General features: G+C 35.4%; 1 protein-coding gene across 36 annotated transcripts in view; it reads right to left on the bottom strand.

The window, feature by feature from the left end:
• The window catches only part of dlg2 (discs, large homolog 2 (Drosophila)), a 1,641,316-nt gene that overhangs the window by 310,637 nt on the left and 1,304,495 nt on the right, over nt 1-26,184 (bottom strand). For 33 of the 36 annotated variants that reach the window (XM_051926947.1, XM_051926951.1, XM_051926950.1 and 30 more), the window contains one exon: nt 21,850-22,005. The exons of the other annotated variants lie outside the window; for them this stretch is intronic. In XM_051926947.1, the coding sequence (XP_051782907.1) occupies nt 21,850-22,005 (156 nt within the window). The remainder of the gene's footprint in view (nt 1-21,849; nt 22,006-26,184) is intronic. 36 annotated transcript variants of the gene reach the window in all.

Here is a 26,184-nt window from a genome sequence, read left to right as displayed (position 1 = left end):
TTGACAGGAAATATCTGGCTGGATCAAACAAGATACACACTATGCATTCAGTTGCTGTGATTACCTCCCTTTACCTGGTAAAAATGGTTCATTGCCTAAAGTGTGGCAACTATGGATGTGTTCCATGCCCCAAAAACTGGCTCTGCCCTGACTCTACTGCTATACTAGTCACATTGCTTTGGAGGCTATATTAAAACGATCATTTAGCATTATCAGAAATGACTGAATGTTTTTTAACCCTTTAGTAAATGTCCTCTAAGAACTGAATTGTCACATGTAAGCCTCTGCCCTGCTCCTTACAACAAGAGGCACATCAGTAATGAAGGACTATTGAAGGAGTTACATTTTATCCCTTACTATATGTAGCTGCTTTTCCATTATCCTCATTATTATTATTAATATAGTATGCAGTAGTATATATGTTATACTGTTGTAAAGTAAATGATATACAGACTACAACAAGCTGTGTTACCTCTTGAATTAGGGACAAGGATGAGTAAGGACTGTGATGTCCTAATGGCATACAAGCAACCAATAATCGAACAAATGTGAAGTGTAAAGCTCAATAAGTTTGAATTTTACACAAACATTTTGCAAAATAAACACAAAAAATGAACTATTTACTAAATGTAGGATCCTAAAATTGAAATTCTAACTAACAAGTAAAATATTTTCAACACTGAAAAAATAACAATTTGATTAAACAAAAATTGTGATTTGAATTGGTCTATTAAAATACACAACACAATCTATAACGTAAAACCTTAATATATTTCTGACACAAAGAACTCCTATTAAGCAATTTTGCTAATCAGTTATTGTCTAGATAATGTATGATGTTTTTGTTTCTTTTTTTTTTTTTTTTTACAGGAAACTGACTTTTCACATCATCATCATCAGCCTAATTAAAATCATCTAAGATCTAAAAGTACAATTTTCTTGTCATGAAGCTTCTTCCTTCAGATACCAATAATACACTGCAAAAGGGGAAAAGTCTTCAAGACTATCTGAACATCTGGCTCTTTAAACTGTGAATGAAACATCTGTTGGTTGTAGGATGCATTTTGTGGCATGCAAACGAACTTCAAAACACAAAGCTTAAAATGTGACTCAAAAGTAATGAAATCCGGGGACTTGATCTGCATAAACCATTTTTACTTCAGAGTACCATGATATTTACATTAATGACATTCGGTTGCTTTTATTTTTAATTATTTTTTTACTACTTTAAAATAATAAATGCATTAAATAACTCTGTATTGCAAACAAAACACTTTAGGTATGCTGTAAATTTTATAATGGTGTGCTACCCAAATGAATGCCTATAATCCATTGAGTAAGCTTGTGGTCCCTGTTTAGAAAAAGAAACTTTCCACAAAAAATTTCATTGAGTGTCAGAGAGGCCTCAGATCCATGTAAGAGTCAGTCTCCCAATATTATGAAACACAGAGATCATGGGTAGAGTAAGTTTAGGTGTCATCAGGAGGCAGTGTTACATGATGGTTTTAGATTGATCTCTCACCCTGAAAGTAACTCTGTGATGAACTACAGAAAAATCTCCATTCCAGAGATAAATAAAAAGAGTAGTGTCTGACCTGACATTTTTTTTTTTGTGAAAGTGGAGAGTGGTCAAGACTAAATGAGTGCAGGTAGAAGGAGATAGCAGTGAGTTTTGGGAAGGAGGTTAGAAGACACTAGCAGGAAACTGCTAGTTTTGTTTTAATATTGTCTTTGTTAATCACTCCTACATGTATAACAAACTTTGCACTTTTGTATATTTTGAGTATTGGTCTGACTCCTTTCACAATCCCAAACAGAGACCTTTCATATCTTAATTATACCATGAGAAAGGAAACTTACAATAAAAAAATCAAGAACTGGATTATCTTTTATTTGTAAATGAATGTTTTAAATCTTATTGCTTCAGACCTGGAATTTTATTTGTTAAACACAACACATCTATTCTTCTATCCATTTTCTAAACCTGCTTTATTTCATTCGAGTGTGGTATATAGAACAAGCCAATTCACTGCATACGGTAAGTGGGCCAGTAACTGACTTAAAGAGCTCGGGTTTATGAGGCAGATGTATTAAGCCCTGTTGAAAATGTCTTCTTCTTCCTCTTCACCTTTTCCAACTTCAGTCTTCTCCAAACAGCTTGGTCCTTGCATCTACTCCCTAATCAAAATTCCCATTTTACCACATGGTCATAAAAATGTCAAATAAACTAATATCTATCACGGAAAATAAATAATTGCCTACAAGAATGAATAATTGATTCACATTTTTCTATAGCATTCTGCAAAATCATTTTTTTGTTTTGATTTTATTTTTTAGCAAATTTAAAATTTTCATGCTATTGCAACACTTAAAGATTTGCTGTGCTTCTTGACGTTAACCTCGATTGTGACTTGGAATTCTATACAATTACTGTAAATTACAAGTCACACTCTGGGTGGCGTACAGTACAACAATATGCTTTATAGTGTCAAGCCTGATTAACACTTGGGACAGTATTCTTCTGCCATCTAGTGGATGAAATAATATCATCCTGAACATTTCTATGCTTCCTGCCACTAAATGGTACCTTAACAGTAGCTCAGTAATATTCATGAGCTTGGAAGAGCCCCCAATGATAACCACAATGGAAAATGAAAAGCCATAAAGGCAGCTTTAGAGTGAACTGTAACCCTGAACCATTGCTTAAATTGAGCAATAGTGATGATGATGTGAATTGGTCATCCGATTTAAACACGGAAAGTGAAACTGATGCATACAGCGCTGTATGATTGAACCACTGTGATATGCTCAGTGAATTCAGTCACATGAAGATTCACTGTCGTACAACAGCAGGTGCATGACAAAAAGGTAAAATGATTGCAATCAAATAGAAAGACAATAAAAGACATTAACTGCCTATGCACTGTTCACAATTAACAATGTGGCAAATGTCAATGTTCATGCCTGGGGAAATGTGCAAGTCACTAAGCTGTGCACTCTGCTGGCCTACAATAACATAACAGGTGCGTTGATCAGGCACTGACTTTCAACTTTGCCAAGTGCAAGCAACAGAAAATATTATAAGAAAAGTATGCAAAAAAACAAGTTTCTACTGTCCCAATTGCAACATTAAGCTTTGTGTTGGTGACCGTTTCAAAACATATCAGACGAAGAAAGTGTACTAAATCTGCATCATTACAGCAGTTGACACTAAACATACATTTTGTACTGTATTTATGATGGCATTTTGATATTTACAGTACATGTTTCTGTTACATATAATAACAATTTTTTTGGATGAAAAAAATTCACAATTTTTGGTTTATTTTTCCTGGGGTCAACATAGCGCTAAAGAGGCTACAATGGGTTTAAGTTAAAAATATTTGCCACTAGCTTATTTTATTGTGGTAATCAATGGCTTTGTGTCTGCAAGGCAACTGTGATTTAAAATATTTGGCCCCTCAGGTAATGCTGATGTTTATTCAAACTACTCCAGTATGTTAGCACATGGAAGAGTAGCAAACACCACATTTTTGTGTATTGTATAATTGCAGAAGAAACTAAGAGTCAAAATATTTCTTTAGGAAAGTGTTTGAGTGTAATTTAAATTTAAAGTTAACAGTGCTATCCACCTCCCATTGTGCGTCAAAGGACAGCAGCAATAGAATCACTGTCAAAGAGATATATTTTTACTTTCTCATATATACTGTATAGTATAGAGAAAGTATAGGAATCGTGAAAAAATTTGACCTTGAGATTTTGAAGAATCTTGATGTTCTAGACCTTCCAGAGTCCAAAAATACCATTTTTGAAAATATGTCCGTCTGTGTGTCTCTCTGTGCAAAAACACGGTAACTCAAAAACGCTTTGACCTAGGTCAGTGAGAGTTTGTACACCTGCTTTATACTCAAAAAGAAGGAATCCTATCAACTTTTGGGCCACTTCAGGTAAATTTTCAAGTAAACTAAGGTTATAATGGTTATAGCTATAAGTTATAGTTATAATTATAATTACAGATAGATGATTCAAATTTTGTATAGATATAGTGATAAAAATAGTTTACTCAATCCAAAAGAGAATGTAGTAAAACCTTTGTTTCTTCTCAGTAGCAATTAAATGCCAATCCTTTTATTTTAAGTGTGACATTTGAGTCCCTGGAAGCTTCCTGTGATTTATAATTATGGCAGTATATTAGTAATATACAATAATCTTCAGAATGTCCAGCTTTGTATAGCTCATTTTCCATTGCAATCTATGTGCTTCATACTGTGAAACCTTTAAACATCAATAAGCATCCACAATTAAGTGAATTTTGGCTCACATCAATAGTTTAGGGGCTGCAATTGAATGTTAACAAAAAGTTTAACAAAGAAATATATATATAGATGTATTCAGTGAAATATTTAAAGAAAAAACAATTGCTTTTATAATTTATAAATTTACATTGTGGTAGAGAGTTGTTGCTACAATTCTATATTCGATGTTGTAGTGTTACTTTCCGTAGCTTTCTGAGAATCATTCTTTTCTATTTGACATAACATAATATTCTCAAGCTAAATTTAACCAATACACGATCACTGGAGCCTATCTCAGTAGCAGAGGACACAAGAAATGACACAACCCTACAGAAGGCACCAGTCCAGTATGGACACTCATCCTACCTGGCATCACTAATTGGGCCTAACATATATGTCATGGATGGAAAACCTACACAGGTACAGAGAGAGTATACAGAATTCACAATGACAATGTCCAGGCTTAGGATGTGAAACCCAGGATACTGAACCCATGAGGCAGGAGTGCCACCCACTTGCCCAACGTGATGCTCCCCTTTACAATGGAATCAAAGCAAAAACAAAATTCACATTTAAAATGAAGCATTTACAGTACAATTATCTACAAGACAGATAAAACAACAACTGATTAATTATTTAACACATATCATGGTGTTATTTGTCTGTTAACCTTGCAGTTAATATTCAGTAGTGGAGATGACTATCAACTTATCATTAAGCATCACAACATTACTGTCCCATTTTGGCTTCCAGCATTTAATTTTAAAAGAGAACAACTGGAATCTCTGGGGAGATTTTGTCTAGCAGCTGAGTTGAGAGTGGCAAGCAAATCCACAAAAGTACCTACAGAATTCTGTTGTCAAAGAGAAATAAAAGAAAAAAATGAAAAATATTTCACAATTCATAGTAATACAAATACAGTATTCATATTATATATACTGTAAGTATATGTATTATATATGAGAATTTACTCAGCATTTCTTACAAAGAAGATCCATGAGACAAGGATTGTTTGAATTCCTGGATTTCATATTTACCAAATATTACAGAATATACAACTTTCAAACTATGTAGTCAATAAATGCTAATTTTTAAAAAGATTGTTTTATGGGGAATGAACATAAATGAATTGGACTGAAGGAAAAAGTTCACTGGCAGCATCTGTTCAGGAATACACCGTCCTACTCATGGCTTTAGAAATAAGAAAATAAGAACATCACTGTGCCAAATTCTCAATATGTTAAAATAACCTCTGGCTACGGATCTGTGCCCAAAGACCCTCATCAGCTAATACTTAATTGCTTAACTCAAGATCTCTATAATGGTAAAGCATTGGTGATATAAGAATTCATTACAGATTCCAACCTTAATGTAATATGCTTAACAGAAACCTGCCAAAAAAATGGCATGTGACATTATACTGTAGATTCACATTAGCAAAAATCTGCATATTTTAGAAAAGTGGTTTTTGTTTTAAGAAGTTGTCTCCCCAAAGCCTTTTCACAATGAACAGATCGTTCATGGGGAAAACTGTATCAAGACACTTTCATATGAATGACTTCCAGGCACATATGTGGCAGACAGTCCATGTTTTAATCCACCTACAAAACAACATAAATGACTGATAAAAATATCCAGTGCAGTAGTAGCTAAACTCTTTCTTGCAAGCCTGCTTGAGCTATGCATAATCCAACAAGTCCAAATATAGTAAGAAATGAATGTATAATAACATACTTTATCCTGAAAATTTCAGTTTAAATGGTACTGAAAATAACTGTGTGCACATTTCATTAGACAGCACCAATAAACAAGCTATTGACATTGGCATTTATAAATAACATTGGCTTACTTATAAGATAAGAAGGCAATGAACTACTTATTTTCCTAATTCATGTTATCTTTTCAAATACCTTTCATCAATCCTTCAATCTGCCTTATACACTTTAGAATAGCATAGCTGATCTGGGTAGCATCCACACCATCTTGCAGAGGGTCAGTTGAGATTTGGCAATTAACTGAATCTGCTCATGTTTACAGCACTGAAGGAAAAACCTGTACCTGTAGGAAAACCTACACAAATATAAGCAGAAAGTGCAAGCTCAGACAGTGCCAAAACTTGAATTTCCTGGGGCTGCCTGACAGCATTGCTAACTTGCAATCCACCAAATCATCACTGCTAGATTCAGTTCAATGTATTTAATATAAAACTATTTCAAGATTTGGATCAAAAGGTTTGGAGATCTTTACACATTTATAAATACTACTTAAACATATACAAAATGCAGTATTTAGTGATCTGTTTTCTCAATATTTTTATTTTATTAATTTTCATTGTAATCATTCCATACAAACAGATCAATTTATAACCCAACAAATTTGAAGACAAATCAAACCCCACCCCTGAGAAGGAGAGCTTAGCTAAAGGATAATTGCTTTAAGCTTTTTAATAAGGCAACATTAGACAAAAGAAGGGGAGAAGTAAATATCTATATAAATAAGAGATGGAGAAGGGAGTTAAATGCAATAATAGTTAATTCTCTTATTCTAAAATAATATTGATTAAATCCTGCCAAGTTTTGAAAAAATTTTGTACAGATCCTCTAACTGAAAATTTGATTTTTTCCAATTTCAAATAATATAAAACATCAGTTTCCCACTGACTTATAAGAGGAGAATTAGGATTCTTCCAATTTAACAAAATAAGTCTGCGTGCCAAGAGTGTAGTGAATGCAATCACCGTTTGTTTGTCCTTCTCCAATTCAAGTCCATCTGGAAGGACACCGAACACAGCTGTTAGTGGGTTAGGAGGGATTGTGATACTAAGGCTGTCTGATAGGCACTTAAAAATTTTTGTCCAAAATGATGTTAGTTTGGTGCAGGCCCAGAACATGTGACCCAGTGAGGCAGGAGCTTGGTTGCAGCGCTCGCAGGTTGGATCCTGGCCTGGAAACATTTTGGACAGTTTTAAGCGAGACAGATGAGCTCGATATATAATTTTTAGTTGAATAATTCTATGCTTTGCGCATATAGAACTCGAGTGAATTCTCTGCTTTGCTACCTTCCACTCCTTTTCTGATATATTGATTAAGAGATCTTCTTCCCAATGTCCTCTTGGATCTTTGAAAGGTAGGGACTCTAATAAGATTTTATATATTGCGGAAATAGTGTTTGTTTCCTCGGAATTGAGCAGTATTTTTTCCAGCATTGTGGAGGGTGCAAGGTGGGGGAAATCGGGCAATTTCTGTTTAACAAAATTTCTAATTTGAAGATAGTAAAAGAAATGTGTAGCTGGGAGGTTAAATTTTGAATGTAATTGTTCAAAAGATGTAAATATGTTGTCTATATAAAGATCTCTGAGCATTTTAATCCCAAAACTTTTCCAGGTATTAAAAACTGGATATACTTGCGAAGGTTGAAAGAGGTGGTTCCCTTGCAGAGGTGCCACTGATAAAAGATTTTCCATCTTAAAATGCTTCCTAATTTGGTTCCATATTCTGAGTGAGTAAAGCACAATTGGGTTATTAGTATATTTGCGATAACTTTCATTTATTGGAGAGCAGAGCAGGGAATATAAGGAAGTACTACAGGATTTTACTTCTATTGCAGACCAAGCCTGTGTATGTGCATTTATTTGTGTCCAGGTTTTTATGGCTTGTATGTTTGCTGCCCAGTAATAAAACTGAAAATTAGGTAAAGCCATGCCACCTTCTGCCTGAGGTCTTTGTAGGGTCGCTCTTCGGATACGTGGGTGTTTTGAGTTCCAAATGAATGAGGTTATTATTGAATCTAACTGTTTAAAAAACGATTTATTGATATATATTGAAATGTTTTGAAATAAAAAGAGAAGTTTAGGAAGGATATTCATCTTAACGATGTTAATTCTTCCGGCTAGAGTGAGATGAAGGGTTGACCATCTATGCAAGTCTTGCTTAATTTTTTCCATACAGACGCCAAAATTTTGTTGATAAAGAGCTTTATGTATACTTGTGATATTTACCCCTAGGTATTTAAACTGATCTGCTATGGTAAAAGGTAGGGTGTCTAATTTATTATTATATGCTTGTGAGTTCACTGGAAAGAGTATACTTTTATTCAGATTAATTCTAAGACCAGATATCTTTTGAAATTCTGTTAGTGCTGTTAAAACAGCAGGGACAGTGTTTTCTGGGTCCGATATATATAAGACCATATCATCTGCATATAAAGAAATTTTCTGTTCCAGTCCTTCTCTGACAATCCCCTTTATCTGATGAGAATTTCGGCAGTGAACCGGCAGTGGTTCAATAGCGATTGCAAACAACAGTGGCGACAAGGGACATCCTTGTCTGGTACCACGTTCTAGTTTAAAGTAGTCTGAGCAAATTTTATTAATACAAACTGAAGCTTCTGGACTGGTATACAGTAGTTTAATCCAAGCACAAATATTCGGGCCAAACCCAAATTTCTCCAATGCAGTGAAAAGGTAATTCCATTCGATCATGTCAAATGCCTTTTCTGCGTCTAATGATAGTAATATCTCTGGGGTGTTTGATTTTGCTGGTGAATATATAACATTAAACAAGCGTCGGAGATTTGAAGATAGATGTCGGCCTTTAATAAATCCAGTTTGATCTTGTGATATTACCGAGGGCAGCACTTTCTCCATCCTTCTAGCTAGGATTTTTGAGAGTATCTTAACATCATTATTCAGGAGTGAAATTGGTCTATATGATGCACATTGTAACAAGTCCTTATTTTGTTTAGGAAAGACGGTGATTAATGCTTGTCGAAATGTTTGAGGTAGTATTTGGTGGTCTTTAGCTTCTGTAAATGTTACCAATAAGAGTGGAGCTAGCTGAGTGGAGAATTTCTTATAAAACTCTACGGGAAATCATCAGGCCCTGATGATTTCCCGCTTTGTAGTGACTTTATAGCGTCTAGTAATTCTGTTAGCGTTAGAGGTTTATCTAGTTCCTCAGCACTTAAAGCATCTATTTGTGGTATTTGTGAATTATCCAGAAATGCATTAGATTGCGTGTTGTCTTCTTTGGGCTCAGTGGAATATAAAGACTTATAGTAATCTCTAAATGTGTGCATTATTTTATTATGGTCGATGATTTCTTCTCCATTCTTGTTGGTGATTACTGGTATTGCATTGTGAACTTCTTGTTTATGAATTTGTTGAGCTAAAAGCTTATTAGCTTTTTCTCCGTGTTCATAGTAATGCTGTCTAGACTTATAAATAAGTTGTTCAGTTTCTTTAGTTGTTAAGATGTTAAGTTCTATATGCAGGGCCTGCCTTTTCCTGTGAAGAGCTTCACTTGGACGCCTGGCTTGTTCTTCATCTATTCTAGTAATTTCATTTCTTAGCTCTGACACTTTCTTGGTTTCTAATTTATTTCTATGGGAAAGATATGAAATAATCTGGCCTCTTAGGAAGGCCTTTAGAGTTTCCCAGAGTGTTCCTGCAGAAACCTCTGTAGACGTGTTTGTCTCTAGGAAGAAGCTGATTTGTTTGGATATAAATTCTGTGCAGTTCTCGTCTACCAATAAAAGAGGGTTAAGACGCCATCTGCGAGGTGAGTACGAGGGGCTTATTGATTTTAGCTCCAAGACTAGAGGGGCATGGTCAGAGATAACAATTGTGTCATATTTGCATGATTTAATTGTAGGCAGGAAATTATTATCTATAAAAAAATAATCAATTCTTGAGTAGCTATAATGCACTGGTGAGTAAAACGAATATGTTCTTGAGTTTGGGTTAAGAAACCTCCAGGGGTCTGATAAGTTGTGATCATTTAAAAACTGTGTAATTATCTTTGCAGTATTAGATGTCGTCCCCCCTGTCACGGGAGTCCTATCTAAGAGTGGATTTAAAACACAATTAAAGTCCCCAGCCATTATAATTTTATGAGTGTTCACATTGGGAATGGATGCAAATAGATTTTGCATGAATTCCTTATCATCAACATTGGGTGCATAAACATTTATCAAAATCATTTTACTATTATATAAGTTGCCCATGACCATCACATATCTCCCTTCAGGGTCCGACACTACCTCTGATGCTACAAATGGAACTGTTCTATGTATGAGAATTCCCACCCCTCTAGTTTTCTTTATAAAGCTAGAATGGAACATTTGGCCAGTCCAGTCTTTTTGTAATCTGAACTGATCCTTGGTTAGTAAGTGGGTCTCCTGTAAAAATACTATTTTAGCGTTTAAGCCTGTTAGGTAAGAGCATACTTTCTTTCTCTTTAATTCGTGATTCAGGCCTTTAACATTCCAGCTCACAAAGTTAACTGTCCCATCATGGAGACATTGATTCTGAGTTTTTAATGTCATTTTATAGTTTTAATTGGTAATATGGCAGTTTTAATCTTAGTTTCAAGATTCCCCAGGAGTTGTTGCATGTTAGCCTGTTGCTGCATTGATATTTATAATTATAAGGATTATAAGAATAGATTAAATATAACCTGCTCTCCTTCTCTCCCCCCTTTATCCCCCCACCCCCCCATTTTGCCTCCCCACATGAGGCTAGACCCCACTTCGCGATGTTCCAGTCCTCTGACATACGAAGAGACAGAGCACGTCCAAAACAAAACAAACCCCACCCTGCAGCGGCGTTACAGAATTAAAACAGAGATATCTTTTACAGTTAAATCCTTAATACTATGTGCCGAAAATGTTCTCATTAACAATATTTAAGCTTGAAATAATCTTCAGCGCTTTTAAGTTAAGATATTAAGATTAAAAAAAAAAAAAAAAAAAAAATCCTGGGAGTGATTTTAAAAACTAGTCTAGGATAAACCTGGTAATTCATACTGTAATAGTATAATGGTAATTGTATAAATAGTAGAACAAGCATTAAACCAAGGGTATGAAGTTAAACAGTCTACTTTAAGGTATAGTAAAATAAAAAAAATAATAAAATAAATAAATAAAACGAATCCTACTTTAATCACTTCCACATTTTCACACTCACGTCTATAACTCTATAACTCTGATTAAAACATAAACATATAACATATAAAGTCCAGCTAAAAACGAAAAAAAAAAAAGAAAATAAGATGTATTATTATAATACCAGTCTCTTTAAACATGGATCCAGCGATCAGATCATAGGTCTTTCCCGTGCCTTGATAGAATACGGCTCTTTAATTTTAATTAACTTTCAAAAAAGTGTCGGAAACAGCTTCTTTAATTCTTTTTCAGCTTCTTCTTTGCTGAAGAAGATATAATGTCCATCTTGAACTTCCACTTTCAATTTGGCAGGATACAAGAGGCTGTATTTGATATCGGCTTCCCGTAGCATCCTTTTAATGTCGTTGTAGGATCTGCGTTTTGCAGCTGTTGATGGTGAGAAGTCGGGAAAAATACGAATAAGATTATTTTCGAATATAATCTCTTGCTTGTGTCTGAGAAGTGCCATCACATCAAGCTTACATCTTAGTCGTTCGAAGCGGACAATAAAAGACCTAGATTTAAAGGCGCTTGGTATCTTTGTGCGATAAGCCGTGGCTATCTCATTGTCGAGTTTAAAGTCATCTCCAATTATTTTAGACAGTAATTCTACTGCAAATTTCACTGGGCTTGAGCTTTCTCGTTTCTCAGGTATACCCTCAATTCTTATATTATTTCTTCTGCACCCATCCTCCAGGGCTGCAAATCTGTCTCCAAGTTTTTTGTATTCCGAGTTCGCAGCTGTGGCTTTTTCATCGGCGTTAGATGCCATTTGTTCCGCTGTTTCCACTCGAGCCGTGAGTCCCTGCTTAACGTCTTCCAGCTGATCTGAAACGTCATTAATATGATCATCAAGCCTTTTCAGTTTGGAGTTAGTTTCTTCAATGTGTTCCACTAATTTCTCCAACATGCCTTTAAAGTTCACGTCGAAACATTCAAATAGACGCGTTTCCTTATCTTTGTTATCCTTCCTGAGCTCAGTGGCCACCTTCTTAAGATCATTTGTGTTATCTTTCTTAAGCTCTTTCATGGCCATAACTATGGCAGTGGACTGTGTAGCGATCATCTCTTTCTGTGTAGCGATCATCTCTTTCAGTTCGGACAGTTCGCTTCTGCTTTCGTGCTCCGCAAGTGAAAATGCAGCTCCTGTTACAGGCTCGCGATGAGTAGATGAGAGCACGTCCTGCAGAGCCCTTTCTAGTCTCGAATGATCCTCAGAAATCGGCGATCCCTCGCGACCTGTATCACTTGCGCCTTCGCTCCCATTCTCACTCTCGACTGGAGACGATACAATGGAGCGGGGTCCCAGGAATTCTGCGCACTCTTCTGCCTGTTCTAGGTCAGTCTCCGTGATGCCATACCTTACACTTGCACTCAGGCCGGAAGTCTGTCCGGACTTCGATGCAGCTTTAAGTTTCTTTTCCGGTTCTTTCTGACTTTTCTTCTTGTTACTCATGCTTGTATATTGTAGTGGAAGTTCCTTGGTCGGGTTAAATACAGGATACCTCTAAATAATATGAAATACGTGGGAAAATAAAGCCGCTGCTAGCGGAGCTCTGCTTCAGACGTCCATCTCCTATAAACGGATGAAACCAACTCCTAGTGATCTGTTTTCTAATGCAACATATTTCAATTAAGGTTTAATATGTACTTGGAGATTATCTTGGCAGTACTGATTATTTGGAAGGTACCATAAATAAAAGTGTGGCAGTTCACCAAAGTGTATGCTTACACTCATGCAATTTGGACTTAACAGTCAAACTCAACTCCCATGAAAAAAAAAAAAAAAAAATATATATATATATATATATATATATATATATATATATATATATATATATATATATATATATATATATATATATGTATATATATATATATATATATATATATATATATATATATATATATGCATATAGAATTATATAAACTGCACAGAGCCTGTCTAGTATTTAAAGACATGCTCCAGGAGTGGCTACCTTGAGGGCTGTTCTATCCATTCTATCAAAACTACAAAATGACATTATTAATGAAGGTACTTTAATGTTCTGTCTTTAAATGCGCTCCACTTGAATCATTTTTAAGTAAATGGACTTCAAGCAAAATGTATTTCAATATTATTTTTTATAATTTGTTTAACATAATCTTTATATCTGCGGTGGGTTGGCACCCTGACCGGGATTGGTTCCTGCCTTGTGCCCTGTGTTGGCTGGGATTGGCTCCAGCAGACCCCCATGACCCTGTGTTTGGATTCAGCGGGTTGGATAATGGATGGATGGATAATCTTTATATGTATGAGCAACACATGCATACAATTTAACAAAATGTATGATCTTAGCCTTGAGGTGTTTTGTCGAAAGAAAGAAAGAAAGAAAGAAAGAAAGAAAGAAAGAAAGAAAGAAAGAAAGAAAGAAAGAAAGAAAGAAAGAAAGAAAGAAAGAAAGAAAGAAAGAAAGAAAGAAAGAAAGAATTTTTAGACCAGTTAATAAATGTTTAATGATTCTAAGTATTTGTTTGGGGAAAATAACTGTTATGTGTGAAGGCAATAATGGTTTAAATTCTAAAATCTAAATTGGACTCAGTTAATCAATCAAGCTGGTGATTCATTCACTTTACAGTTTTCTTTTTAAGATTGGTAAAGAAGTAAAGAACTAGAAAATTCTATATAGATTAACTCAAAATAATTAAATGAGAATTCTTTAGAGAAGAGCATAGATGAGTAAAAATGATCTAAATCTGTTTTTCCAGCATTCTTCAACTATAGCCTAAAAACACTAATCCGAGACAGTAGAAATTTCATCAAACTTCTTTAGTCTGACAAGTAAAGCTAAAAGCACAGATTTAATATTTTACAGTTCAATGGAGCAAAATGTTTACAACAGAAAAGATCTTTCTTTTCTAATTGGATTATCCGTAAGTAACTGAGCTTTATGGTAAAAGGATTTCCTGAACTTGAATGCAGAGTCTTTTGAGAGTGGCTCTGAAAGCTAAAGTAAAGGCATTAATGCCTTTTGTGTGTGATAGTAAAGGCAAATACACTCTGCACAAGCAAAATTAATGTCTGGAATGTTTTTATTGTTACTTTCCAGGAAGAGAATATTAACACTTAAAAATATCACTTGCGAAAGGAGCGTTTAGCCTTGGTACTGCAAAGTTTTGTTTCAAGCAATATTTAATTAAAAGTCAGCAGGACTGCATTTCTATGTATCTCTTATTGCATATACTAACTCATAAAATACCAGATTATTACTGTATGGTTACTGTGTAACAACTGTTGCAGTGTGCAGTAGGTAATTACATATTCCTCTTTTATTATTCGACTAGTCATTAAGCCCGTTACAATAACGGGTGCTAGAACAGTAGTGCATAAACATTAGTAGGAACAGTCTATATTAAATGGCAAGGGACTTTGACCTCATTCTTTTTGTTGGTCGTATTTTTCTTTGCCTTTCCGCCTTTCTTTTGTTGATGTTTACTTGCTGAGCTGACCGTTCTTCATGGGCTGCCGCCGTATATTGTGTGTCTTTAATTTTCTGTGACAGTAATACTGTCTTGTACATCCACTGGCTTGTATGTCCGTAATATACCTTTAATTTTCTCTGGCGGTAATACAGGCATGCGCGTTGGTAATATGCCTTTAATTTTCTCTGACAGTAATACTGGCTTGTATGTTGCTGTAATATGCGTCACTGTATTGTGTACCTTTAATTTCCTCTTGCAGTAATACTGGTTTGTATTTCCGTAAAACGGCTGTAACTTTCTCTGATAGTAATATCGCGCATCGCACTGTGCCCCGCGCATGCGCACTTCACCAGAAGACACACACACACGGACACCTGGACGCACACAGGGATTTTATTAAAGAGGATATGTCATTTTGTAGTTATCCATATAAGGCCAATGGCCCTGTGAGCTTATTTTAGAACAGAGAGTTGTCACACTATACATACAGTGACAACCCCTAACGGGAGCAGCCGAAAGAAGAAGAAGAAAAAATTGTTACTGTGGATTGTGAAAAAGTGCAGTCTGAAAATAAAAATGCTTTATATTATTCATATATTGTGTGCTGTATATGTTCCTGTACGGGTAATGAATTATTCTCCATTCTGGCCGGGATGTCTGTTCTCCTCCTACAATATAAAGAAACCTAATTTAAAAACAGCAGAAGAGTCATTAGTTAACCTGCCTACAGAAATACTACATCTTTCAAGATTGTGAACTACTTGCAAGTGTTGCATTGTGATCACTATTAAAGCATGAGCTTATTTGTTATAGTAATAATGAAAGATACAAAAACTGCGGGGCCAACTCAGGCACACACCCGCTTTCACTCACTTGGGACCAACTTAGAATTACTAGTTAACCCAACACTCACAGGTTAGAGGTTGCAGGGGGAAAACAAAAGGAGAGATCATGTGAACCTCCACAAAGATAATAAATGGGGAAAAGTGGGCTCCATATGTTCACTCATTTGTAAAATTTCTGAATAGAATTTTAAAATGATGTTGTTTAGTAACTATCCTAGCAGCTTTTGGGTGAAAGTCAGCAACTAACCCAGAGCTGGTTGCCTGAAGCAAATTCTTTCCTGAAAAATCCTTCATTGGATTAATTTTTTTGGATGAATGCCTAATTAATAAAAATATGGCATAAAATAGTCAACAAAAACATTTATTTGTATAGCACATTTTCATTAATAAAAGTAACTGAAAGAACTGTATAATAATACTAGACTAAGTAGACATGCAACTGAAAGTAATAACTAAAGAACAGTTATTTGTTAAAGGTTATACAAAACAGTAAAGATTCAAAATTTCCTGCTTATTAAAAAATACTATGGTCAGAAACTCATTTTGGTAACAAAAAAAAAAATCTAGTGATTGCAAGGCCAATAAAAACACCCAGCCCCAATGGGCAAATGCATAATTACTATTAATGAAATGGAAAAAAATATATAAGTATTTCCAATATGAAAAAGGCTCTCCTTTTATTGAAATAACATATAAATACATGAAAAATGACAGAATTAGTTTAATAATAACATTATTCATCAGAACAAACCCTAAAAGACATTACCCTTCACTTAAATACTGTCTAACAAAGCTGCTTACTTGTGCTTTATTTCTTTAAATTTCTCATTCAAATGAATGTTCTTTCATTCTTTCTTAGGAAATTCCAATTATTTCACAATCTTTTTTGGAGCCAAGGCATGTGGGTATAACATGCATACCTCACTGCAGCCCGTGGATCCAGCACCACTATGTTTAGCAGACCCTGACTGCAGCATCAACTGTGATAATGACTGACACTTGACTTGACTGATTGGTTGTCACCAACATCCATCCCCGCTCTAAGCATCCAGTTGCACATCCATTCTGCAGCATTAGTGAGGTGTGCTTGGAATGTCTGTGAAGATGACCAGGTGATAATACTGCTGGCTTGAATTATGCCTTTGTTTTGACTTAATCTTCATAATTGTGTAAAATCAGCTTCATTGTGGTTCATGAGATTAAAAAATAACATTAAAAGATTTTCTTTATACATACAGTATGCATTTTCTTCGGTGGAAATCTGTGTAATATCTATATACCGCATAAAGTTTCATGTCACTGACTGACTTGTAGACTAACAGGAAATACATGTCTATTTGCCAAAAACTTAAAAGCCTCACATCACATGATGTGACTTTTCCAGCAATTTTCAGTTGTAGCCTTCATTTATATAATTTTAGCAAGTTATGGTAAGTTGGAGTATGCATTCATGATCACCATTTATGTAGTGTGAAAGCCTGAACAATCTAGTTATATCAGTCTGCAACTTGCCATGAGAAAAGTCATAGGGACAAGCTTGTATGTGCGTGTGTGTTTTTGTGTTTTAACAGCCAGTGGGTGCTTAACCAGAAGTACACTGCAACCACGAGGAAAGAAAGAAAGCAGGTATTTTGGTTCTAAGCAAGCAGAAGACAGACTCCTCTGTTTTTTTTCCGCAATAGAAAGGAAAAAGGAAAAAGATGGGCTTAGACTGTGGCTAAACTCTCCATACCTGGAAAACACTCATACAGCCACCGGTGTTGTCAGACATCATCTTTATTGGCTAACAAAATGTTTTGAGTTCACAATAGTTTGAAAATTGACAACTGTACAGAAAATTCATAAACCCCTAAGGATAATAAAAATTCAGCCTCATTGAAAAGTAAATTTTATCATGAAAAAAAATTACAGAAAACTTCATTTAGTAGTAAGAATGGCAATCTTATTGCTGCTCTACAGTGGTTGCAGAGTAACACAGATGGTAGCATAGCAGTGGCACTGTAGTTCAAGTCCTGCCTATATCTATTTTTTAATCTTGATCTTATTGCATTTTGTATATAAAAATGTAATTATCAAAACTACCTAAGTGATATTAAAATATCACATATTAATTGTTTAAAATTGGAGTGAAATAATCTCTTATCACAGAAGAATATTGTTAAATATTGCTTTAAGAAATTTAAGATACTCACACTGTTCAGTCTTTTACTTTTACCTGATTTTTATTTGTTAAGATGAGCCTTTATTTTATATTATTTTATTGTCTGGAAACATAATAACATCTTTTGATTTCCTTTGCCTTTTCAATTGGCATTGTGTGTATGTTGTAATTTAAACTGATCACATTACTAATGTCCCTTAAGAAGTCAGAAGCATTGTTTTCTGTATCAATCCTTTCTTTATAGGTGCACATATCTGAATTGCTGCTGTACAATTACGAAGTTCAAAGTTTAAAATTCATGCTCGTAAGAATTTATTCTGTACATTTCTCTGTTACCATAAGCACTCTCATAATAATTGTGTTATCAATTCTATGCAAGCCTTAATAACTACTGGTAAAATATTATACCAGAAACTCTAAATGGTTCTGAGTAGCTTATAAAGATGAATGAATAATATCAGAATATACTTAATTGATTGAAATGTTCAACTAACAACTGAACAATGGTTGTTGTTAGCTTTTTCCGTAAAAAAATCAAATCTACGTTCTAATTTTCCTATAAATTATGGAGGGGTCTCTAAAAGTTGTTCAGTGTCTACGATCACTATAAAAAATGTGCAGCGTTACAATTTCTTAGCCAAAAATCCAATTAAGGGCAGCGGTGGCGCAGTGGTTAGCGCTGCTGCCTCACAGTTAGGAGACCTGTGTTCGCTTCCCAGGTCCTCCCTGCGTGGAGTTTGCATGTTCTCCCCGTGTGTGTGTGGGTTTCCTCTGGGTGTTCCGGTTTCCTCCCACAGTCCAAAGACATGCAGGTTAGGTGCATTGGCGATTTTAAATTGTGTGTGTGCGTGCCCTGCGGTGGGCTGGTGCCCTGCCCAGGGTTTCTTTCCTGCCTTGCGCCCTGTGTTGGCTGGGATTGGCTCCAGCAGACCCCCGAGACCCTGTGGTTAGGATATAGCAGGTTGGATAATGGATGGATGGATGAAAATCCAATTAAACAAAGAGTCTGGCATTCACCCTACTCATTTAACTGAATCAAACTTAATTAAGTCCTTGTATGATGCACTATCATTGTCATTGATGCAGGAAGAGTTGGAATGTTCCCTGTTATTAATGTAGGTGCTGGTTTCCATCCCAGTTAAATTGTGTCCATATTTCTATCAAGGGACCATTTGTCAAGAAATCACATGTTAAAATAAAACATGTTAAAATAAAACATCTCTTTGATGAGAGCAGTTCCCTGAGCTGATTTGTTAAGTATCAGCTCTATTACTAACATATTATTTCTGAATATATACAGTATGATAGACTGGGGTGCCTCATTAATAGCTAGCTTCTGCTTTGGCCTTGGTATCTCCTGGACAGGTCACATAGGATTCTATAAATTCATTTTTTTATATGATGACATAATTCTACATGTGAATGAAAAAATAATGACACTAATTTGATTACAGATTTAACTAATAGCTTAAATTAATTTAATTTGTGTATAAGTGAAAAGTTCTTTGAATGCAATGCCAGGTGAAGTTCTTTAATTGTCCATTAATATTACATACTCTGAAAACAAAGTTTAGTTTTATTTATATTTTTTAAATGAGCCCAAATATTGATATATTTACATGAATTTTTTTTTTAAATGCTCACATTGTTATTGAAGGTTAATTTTCTTTAATGCCATATCATCAATAAATTAAATTTCCTTCTTAGCATGCAGGGCAGAGAAATGTTAATTTATGATTCTGCACTCTGTAGAATTCATTACTGTAATACTTTATTTTAAAGTAGTTCAAAGTGCTCTCTCTGCATTTCTACTGTAAACAAAATGCAAATCCAGCAGTAAGCATCATAATAATAATAAACAGGAAAACTTAAATCTCTTTATTGGCTTCAAGCTCAGTTCAGGATCAATATCAAAATCCTTCTACTGACTTAGAAAGGCCATCTTTATTTTGCTGAACATAAATCAGACTATAGTTTCCTATCAAAAATAACAGGCTAGTTTAAAATTCAGAACATAAGCAAAATGACCATGGGCAGTACAGCTTTTAAGTTCCCCATCAATTGTAAAACACTCTGAAGACCACTTATTTTAGCTTGGCCTACTTCTTGTTGAAGAAGTGTGCAACAGAGCTACTTTATCTACCAGCCTGATTACTTTTTTCTTCTTTTATAGATACTGTATTTCAACAGCATATATTTATTTTGGATATTTACATGGGTAGTCGGTATATAAGCTACAGATGCAGGAATGAGCAGCCAGCTGGCCTAGGCAGGATTAAGTTCTGAGTCCAATTAAGTTGAGCTGATACCATTCAGAAAGCTCAGTTATTGCTTTACTTGCCTTTTTACTTCACCATATATACTGTTCATTAGGAGGAATCCAGTAAGATTCATTTGGAGACTTAACTGCTATGAGCAGAGTGTTTTTATCATGTATTGCTAGCACAGATACATACGTACCTGCCAGCTAATATAACATGAAAAAAGATAACATTCCCAGACCTTCCCAATTCAATTCAGAGTAGCACTGGAAACCAGGTAGGAAGCAGCTTCAGTCATGCACACACCCACACATTAGCCAATCTGAACCCAACCATTTATCCTGGAATGAAACCCAGAGTACCCACAGGACCACCATCACATACATGGGGACAAAGTGCAAAACTCCCACAGACAACAACTAGACGTGGGATTCAAACCTGAGGATGCTTAACCAATTAGGTAGCAGTGCTAACATTTTTTAAACTATTTAATTGTCACGACATGCTCACATAAAACAAAATGTACAATGCAGAAGCTGTATTACACTTATGGATAAGGAATGTTAAATGTAACTCTGGAAAAAACAGTGATTAATATGAGAAGTGTCATACCCCAAATTTCAACATGTTGGCTTCACAGGGAACAATTACTTAGATCTTTCATGCTCTGTGTTTGCTGATTTGTTACTATGTTTGTGTTTGCTTGCATAGCAATGCACTGACATGAGTTACTGTACAGTTTATCACAATAAACAACATTTTAGCTAATGTAAATAGGAGTTTTCATCCACCATGTTAAGCGGTAGCTCACTGGTATATTAGTATAAAGGTACAATTTCATTAGACAGGTATGTAGTACTAGGGTGTTGTACTATGTTAGCCATTATGAATATAGAGAAAAGCCAAGCAAAATGACAGCTTTTATTAGCTAACTAAAAAGATTACAATATGCAAGCTTTCGAGGCAACTCAGGCCCCTTCTTCAGGCAAGATCATCTTGCCTGAAGAAGGGGCCTGAGTTGCCTCGAAAGCTTGAATATTGTAATCTTTTTAGTTAGCCAATAAAAGGTGTCATTTTGCTTGGCTTTTCTCTACATTAGACAGGTATGGAAAGAGTGATCTTTCAAGCTTTTAAAAACATTAACTACAGTACATATAAACTGATCTACCAAGGTAAGACATTTCAAAATATTAAGTTTTAAATTTCTCAAAATCAAGGAGTCAAGAACAGGATTAAAATATTTATTATTCCATTTAATTTCCTGGTTTATTGAGCTGTGCATAGACCTAAAGAACTGGTGTACCTTACCAACCTGAAATAAAGTAAAACTCTACAGGCACTATTATACCCTTTGCTCTTGGCGGCACATTTTGGCACTTATTCAACTTTAGTTTGAGTACTTGTAATTCTGTGAGGAGCTAATTGCTGTTAAACTATAATGTGGTCCATGTGGATTATTTTTTTCATGCTCTACAAGAGCTGCAAAATTCCATGCAGGGTCATATAATGTGACATAAAAAGAGGAAACTCATGGGAAGCTTTACCGTCCTAATGTTAATGTATTTAGATACAGACAATCAAACTGGCATAATTTTATATACCCTATATATATTGCACATTACACTTCAGATAAAACACATATTTTGAAAAAGCAGATGTTTTAAAAACAGCACAACTATATGAAACATATTACAATTCTAATAATTCTTTGTAAATTCTAACTTTTAATTACCTGCACAGTAGTACTATCTGCTTTTTACCTTTGGCCTCTTCATGCCCCTCCTATACCTAATTCCATGCATTCACATGCTTGCATGCAACCAAAACACCAAAAGGAACGGTACACAGAGAAAGAAAAGGACAGAGACATGTACAGTTAATACCTGGTGATCTCAGAGTCAGGAAGCAGGCCTATGTGATAGTGAGGGAAAGGAACTGAGTGAAGGAGGCTTTTATCACATTCAAGAGGGGAATAGTGGCGGGGAGAAGGTGGTTTGTCACAGAGTTTGTTCACAGTGCTGTAAACTGGCTCAGGAGGCCTGGTGACACAGAAACAAGAGCAAAGATCAAAGTTAGCATTGAAGGTCAGGTAGGGTTACAGAAGGTTTGAGGAGGATCTACTGAAATAAGAAAAAGAGAACACATACACAAGGTTCTTTCTTAGTTGTGTTATTTTGCATAAAACCAATGTACACAATTTAATAAAAATACTACAAAAAAGAGTACTGTTAAGCTTAACATTGATTTTTTATAGAACTAGTAAACTGAAACCATATATAAAAATCTTATTTATGATTAAAAATTAATCAAATAATGAAAACATTGTGTGTGGTCTTGGATGCATCAGGGGAAAAACTGCATTTTTTAGTTGATTAATTATATTTTCTGAAAGGCCAGGGAAGAATATGATCTCAATTCAGCAGAGACATCAGTTCTAAAACAGAGCAATTATGTAACACCCAGTATGAAAATACCCAAGGTGAAACCTAGATGCCAATGACTTGATATTGTGTTAACTACACAGTAAATGGCAGCATACCAAAGAGTATGAAGAGCACAGACTAATGGTCTTGAGTCAACATATCACATGGTATAGCCTCAGTACATTATGTACAATGGATATCATAACATACTGTATACTGTATGACAATCATGGCAGCAACATTCCACGCTGTACATCTACAATATTTCCTCCACAGCAGCTTTTTCCAGCTTCTACTGAGGAATTCCCCAACATTTCCAAGCCAGTCAAGAGATATAATGCTTCCAACATGCTTCTGGGTCCATGCCTGGGTCTTGGAGTTGCTCAGGTTGCACATTAACCCTAATAACCATAATTCTGCATTTCCCTGTGGGATTAATAAAGTTTGTCTAGTTTATCTAATCTAATTATAGTGTAATCTAATCTGATCAACTATACGTCCAAACTACCTCGTTTGGCCTGACGCAGAGAGTCTTGGGCAAGAAAGTTACTTTGGATACCTGTACTCACAAGCACTCACTTGTTATTTTGATCAAAACAGTTGCTATACAGAGTTCATAACCATACGTAAGAAGAGGGATACAGATTTACTAGTATATTGACAGCTTTATTTGAAGATTTAACCCCAAGGTCAACACCACAGCACATACCAACACATCTACCCTAACTTGTTAGGTACATAAACTCTTCCATATGGGACAGCTACTCACTCCTTACCTGTAATGAACAAGTCACACTTTTCTGGCAAAGAACAATGAACTCAGATTTGGAGATGCTAGTCATCATTATCACTTCATCACACTCACCTGTGAACTGCTCCAATGTAAGTTGGAAATCACAGGCTATTAAGATGAAGAGAACAACATCATCTACAAACAGCAGAGATGTAATCCTTTGATTCCTAGACTGGATACACTTCAAGCTTTGGTCGTATTATGATATCGTGTTCATGAAAATTACAAACAGGACAGGAGCAAAAAAACAGCCTTTGCAGAGTCCAGTGCTAACACCAAAGAGAACCAGCTCCAAGTATGCAAACACTTCTTCCTTTGCAATTCACAATTACCAAATCACACAACAGCAACTGTGGAAAATGGTACTCTTGAAGCGTCTTCTACAACAAACCATCAGATACTTGATGATATGCTTTGTCGAAACCCACAAAGCATATGTAGACAGGCCTGGTAAACTCCTGTGATTCCTCTTATAGGACAACAGAAGGGGCAAATCCACTTTGTTCCTCATAGATCTGTGTCTCTATTTCAGTGTGTTAACATAGGTTTCCCCAGAGAGGCTTATGAGTTTAATTCCCTTCATAATTAGAAGACACAGTCTTGTTCTTCATTTTAAAGATGGTGATGATCAACCTACTCTATCCTATTTGAGGCACAGTTTCTATTTATACACAACTCTGAAGAGGCATACTAGCCAAAACACCACATCGAGCCAAAACAACAACATGTAATGTAATGATTATCCCTTCCCATTATTCCAGTTTGCAGTATCTTATTTATGCAAAGTATGCAGCATAACCATCCAAGCAGTTAATGCGGTGTCAGTTTTTAAGCAAGATTGCAGCTATAGGGATCTTTTTTAGTGTGCCAGGAGCAAAGGTATTGGTAAAGCAGTGTTGTCCAACCTTTCTTTTGTGATGGCACAGTTTTTGTAACCCAAAAAATCCCATGGCACACCACAATTCTACCAACTACAAAAGCATTGCATCACTTAGATGTGCAAAACTGTCCAATGGGGCAGGACTGAGGGCAGCAATACAAGCACCATGGAGATTGCTGTTTGCAGACACAGCACTTAGTCAGCACTTTGGACGCATTTCCCAGCTGCTTTGTCCGTTTGCCCACTCATACAGGTGATCATCTCCCTGCCGCACTCCACTGACCCAGGGTCAGAGGCAACTCCTATGCCCACTGACCAACGGCTGTGCGAGAGTCTTTCGCGAACACGCACTCCCGAAGATGGACCCCCAATACACCTCCTGGCTGTTAAAGTGTTCTTTATGTACTTTGTCTGCAAAACAGAGATAATGGATCTGCTTTTATGTTGGCTTCTCCAGATAGTTCCATCCTCCTTGGACAGGTCTTTGCCACCTGAGAAGTGTGTCTCTCTCAAGTCTGGACCCAAGGGAACTATGCTGTTATTTCTACTAGATGAAAAACACGTACAGAGTTGATGGTGATGAACAATTGAGGATAGCAGTGAATTTAAAGTCATCAGTCGTTTCAATCATTTTTACTTTGCCAATTTGAGAATTAATACATTGGCCTTGTTTTCTCATTGCTTTCTTTTCAACTTGCCTTTTAGGAAAGCATTAACATTCAGGGTGTACTTACTCAAGTAGTATTTTGTTAAAAATTCAGTTTTAAGGTCATTTTTTAATTTTAAACTATACCATTAATATCTTTTTAAATTCAATTTAGGCTATTTCCGCTAACCGGAAGTGGTACTTTACCTTTTATTCATGCAGTAGCAGAGTCAGATTTATTCAACTTTACTTTTATATTAATTGTTTAATATTAATTTGATTTGTTGCTGATGGTTCTTTAATGTACATAATATAAAAATATAATCATTGTCTTTGGTTTACTCCTCCATCCCCATATCTGAGAATATGAGAAAGTCTAGGGGAGACCACTCCCGAGTTTTACATTCTTCCATTTAGCTACAGAGTTAATAATAGCCCAAGCTTCATATGCTTTACTTTAAACCTTTGTTAGGCATTATTAACTTAATCATTTTCTGATAAAAATTCGCACACTTTTTTACAGATTACCTGTAAATTGCTCTAAGTAAAAGCATCACAAGTAAATAATGCCAATGTAACACTGCCAAAATAGGGCTGATTTAACATTAAAATTAGAAAACAATGAGACACAAGCAGCAGGTCAGAAACAAGTCACATTATTTATTGAATATGCTGAATCTGACACTTAAAAGTAAGTCCCCCTCCTAGATTGAAATAATGACATAACAATTGTTCACATTTACATATTAATCATCTATCTGCACTGTTGAGGAGGAAATACCACAGATCATTACAAAGACTGCTCAGTTCTTTCACTTGTGAGCTACTTTGTATATCCAAACAAATAAATTGTTGATAATAAATAATATCAAAGCAATAAGCGAGTACAAATAATTAAATGCATCGCAATGTATGCTTTTGTTGCTTATTTTTTATATATTTCTTTATTTCTTAAGTACTAGGGTGTTGTACCGTGTTAGCCATTATGAATGTAGAGAAAAGCCAAGCAAAATGACACCTTTTATTGGCTAACTAAAAAGATTACAATATGCAAGATTTCAAGGCAACTCAGGCCCCTTCTTCAGGCAAGATGTAATACAGAGACTGGAGTTCCCTATGTTTATATACACACTCTAGGACAAGAAACAACATTGGTAAATCTTTAAATGAGAAATTTTAAATGTAAAAAATTAATAGATTCATTCAGGCTAGGGTTAATTTAACAAGAGAGAAAAGAACAATGTATGGTCAAGATCTCTGGATAAGATAACTGTCCAACAAAGTCTTTTGAAGTTTGTAATGAGTTTTTTCAAAACAATGTGGATCTGTAGACAGGTTGTCTGTCATTCTGAGAGATGTAAACAATCCTCATATCTGGCCATAAAACTCTTGTCTCTATTCAATCCATGTTGTAATGTATTAAATTTTAGCATGAGTTTAACTTCCCATTCTTTTCTCTCTTGCTGTGTTTTGAAG

The sequence above is a fragment of the Erpetoichthys calabaricus genome, chromosome 4, assembly GCF_900747795.2.
Source record: "Erpetoichthys calabaricus chromosome 4, fErpCal1.3, whole genome shotgun sequence".
Classification (NCBI taxonomy): Eukaryota; Metazoa; Chordata; class Cladistia; order Polypteriformes; family Polypteridae; genus Erpetoichthys; species Erpetoichthys calabaricus.
Note: the sequence above shows the minus strand (reverse complement) of the source record. Positions and strands in the feature narration are given on the sequence as shown.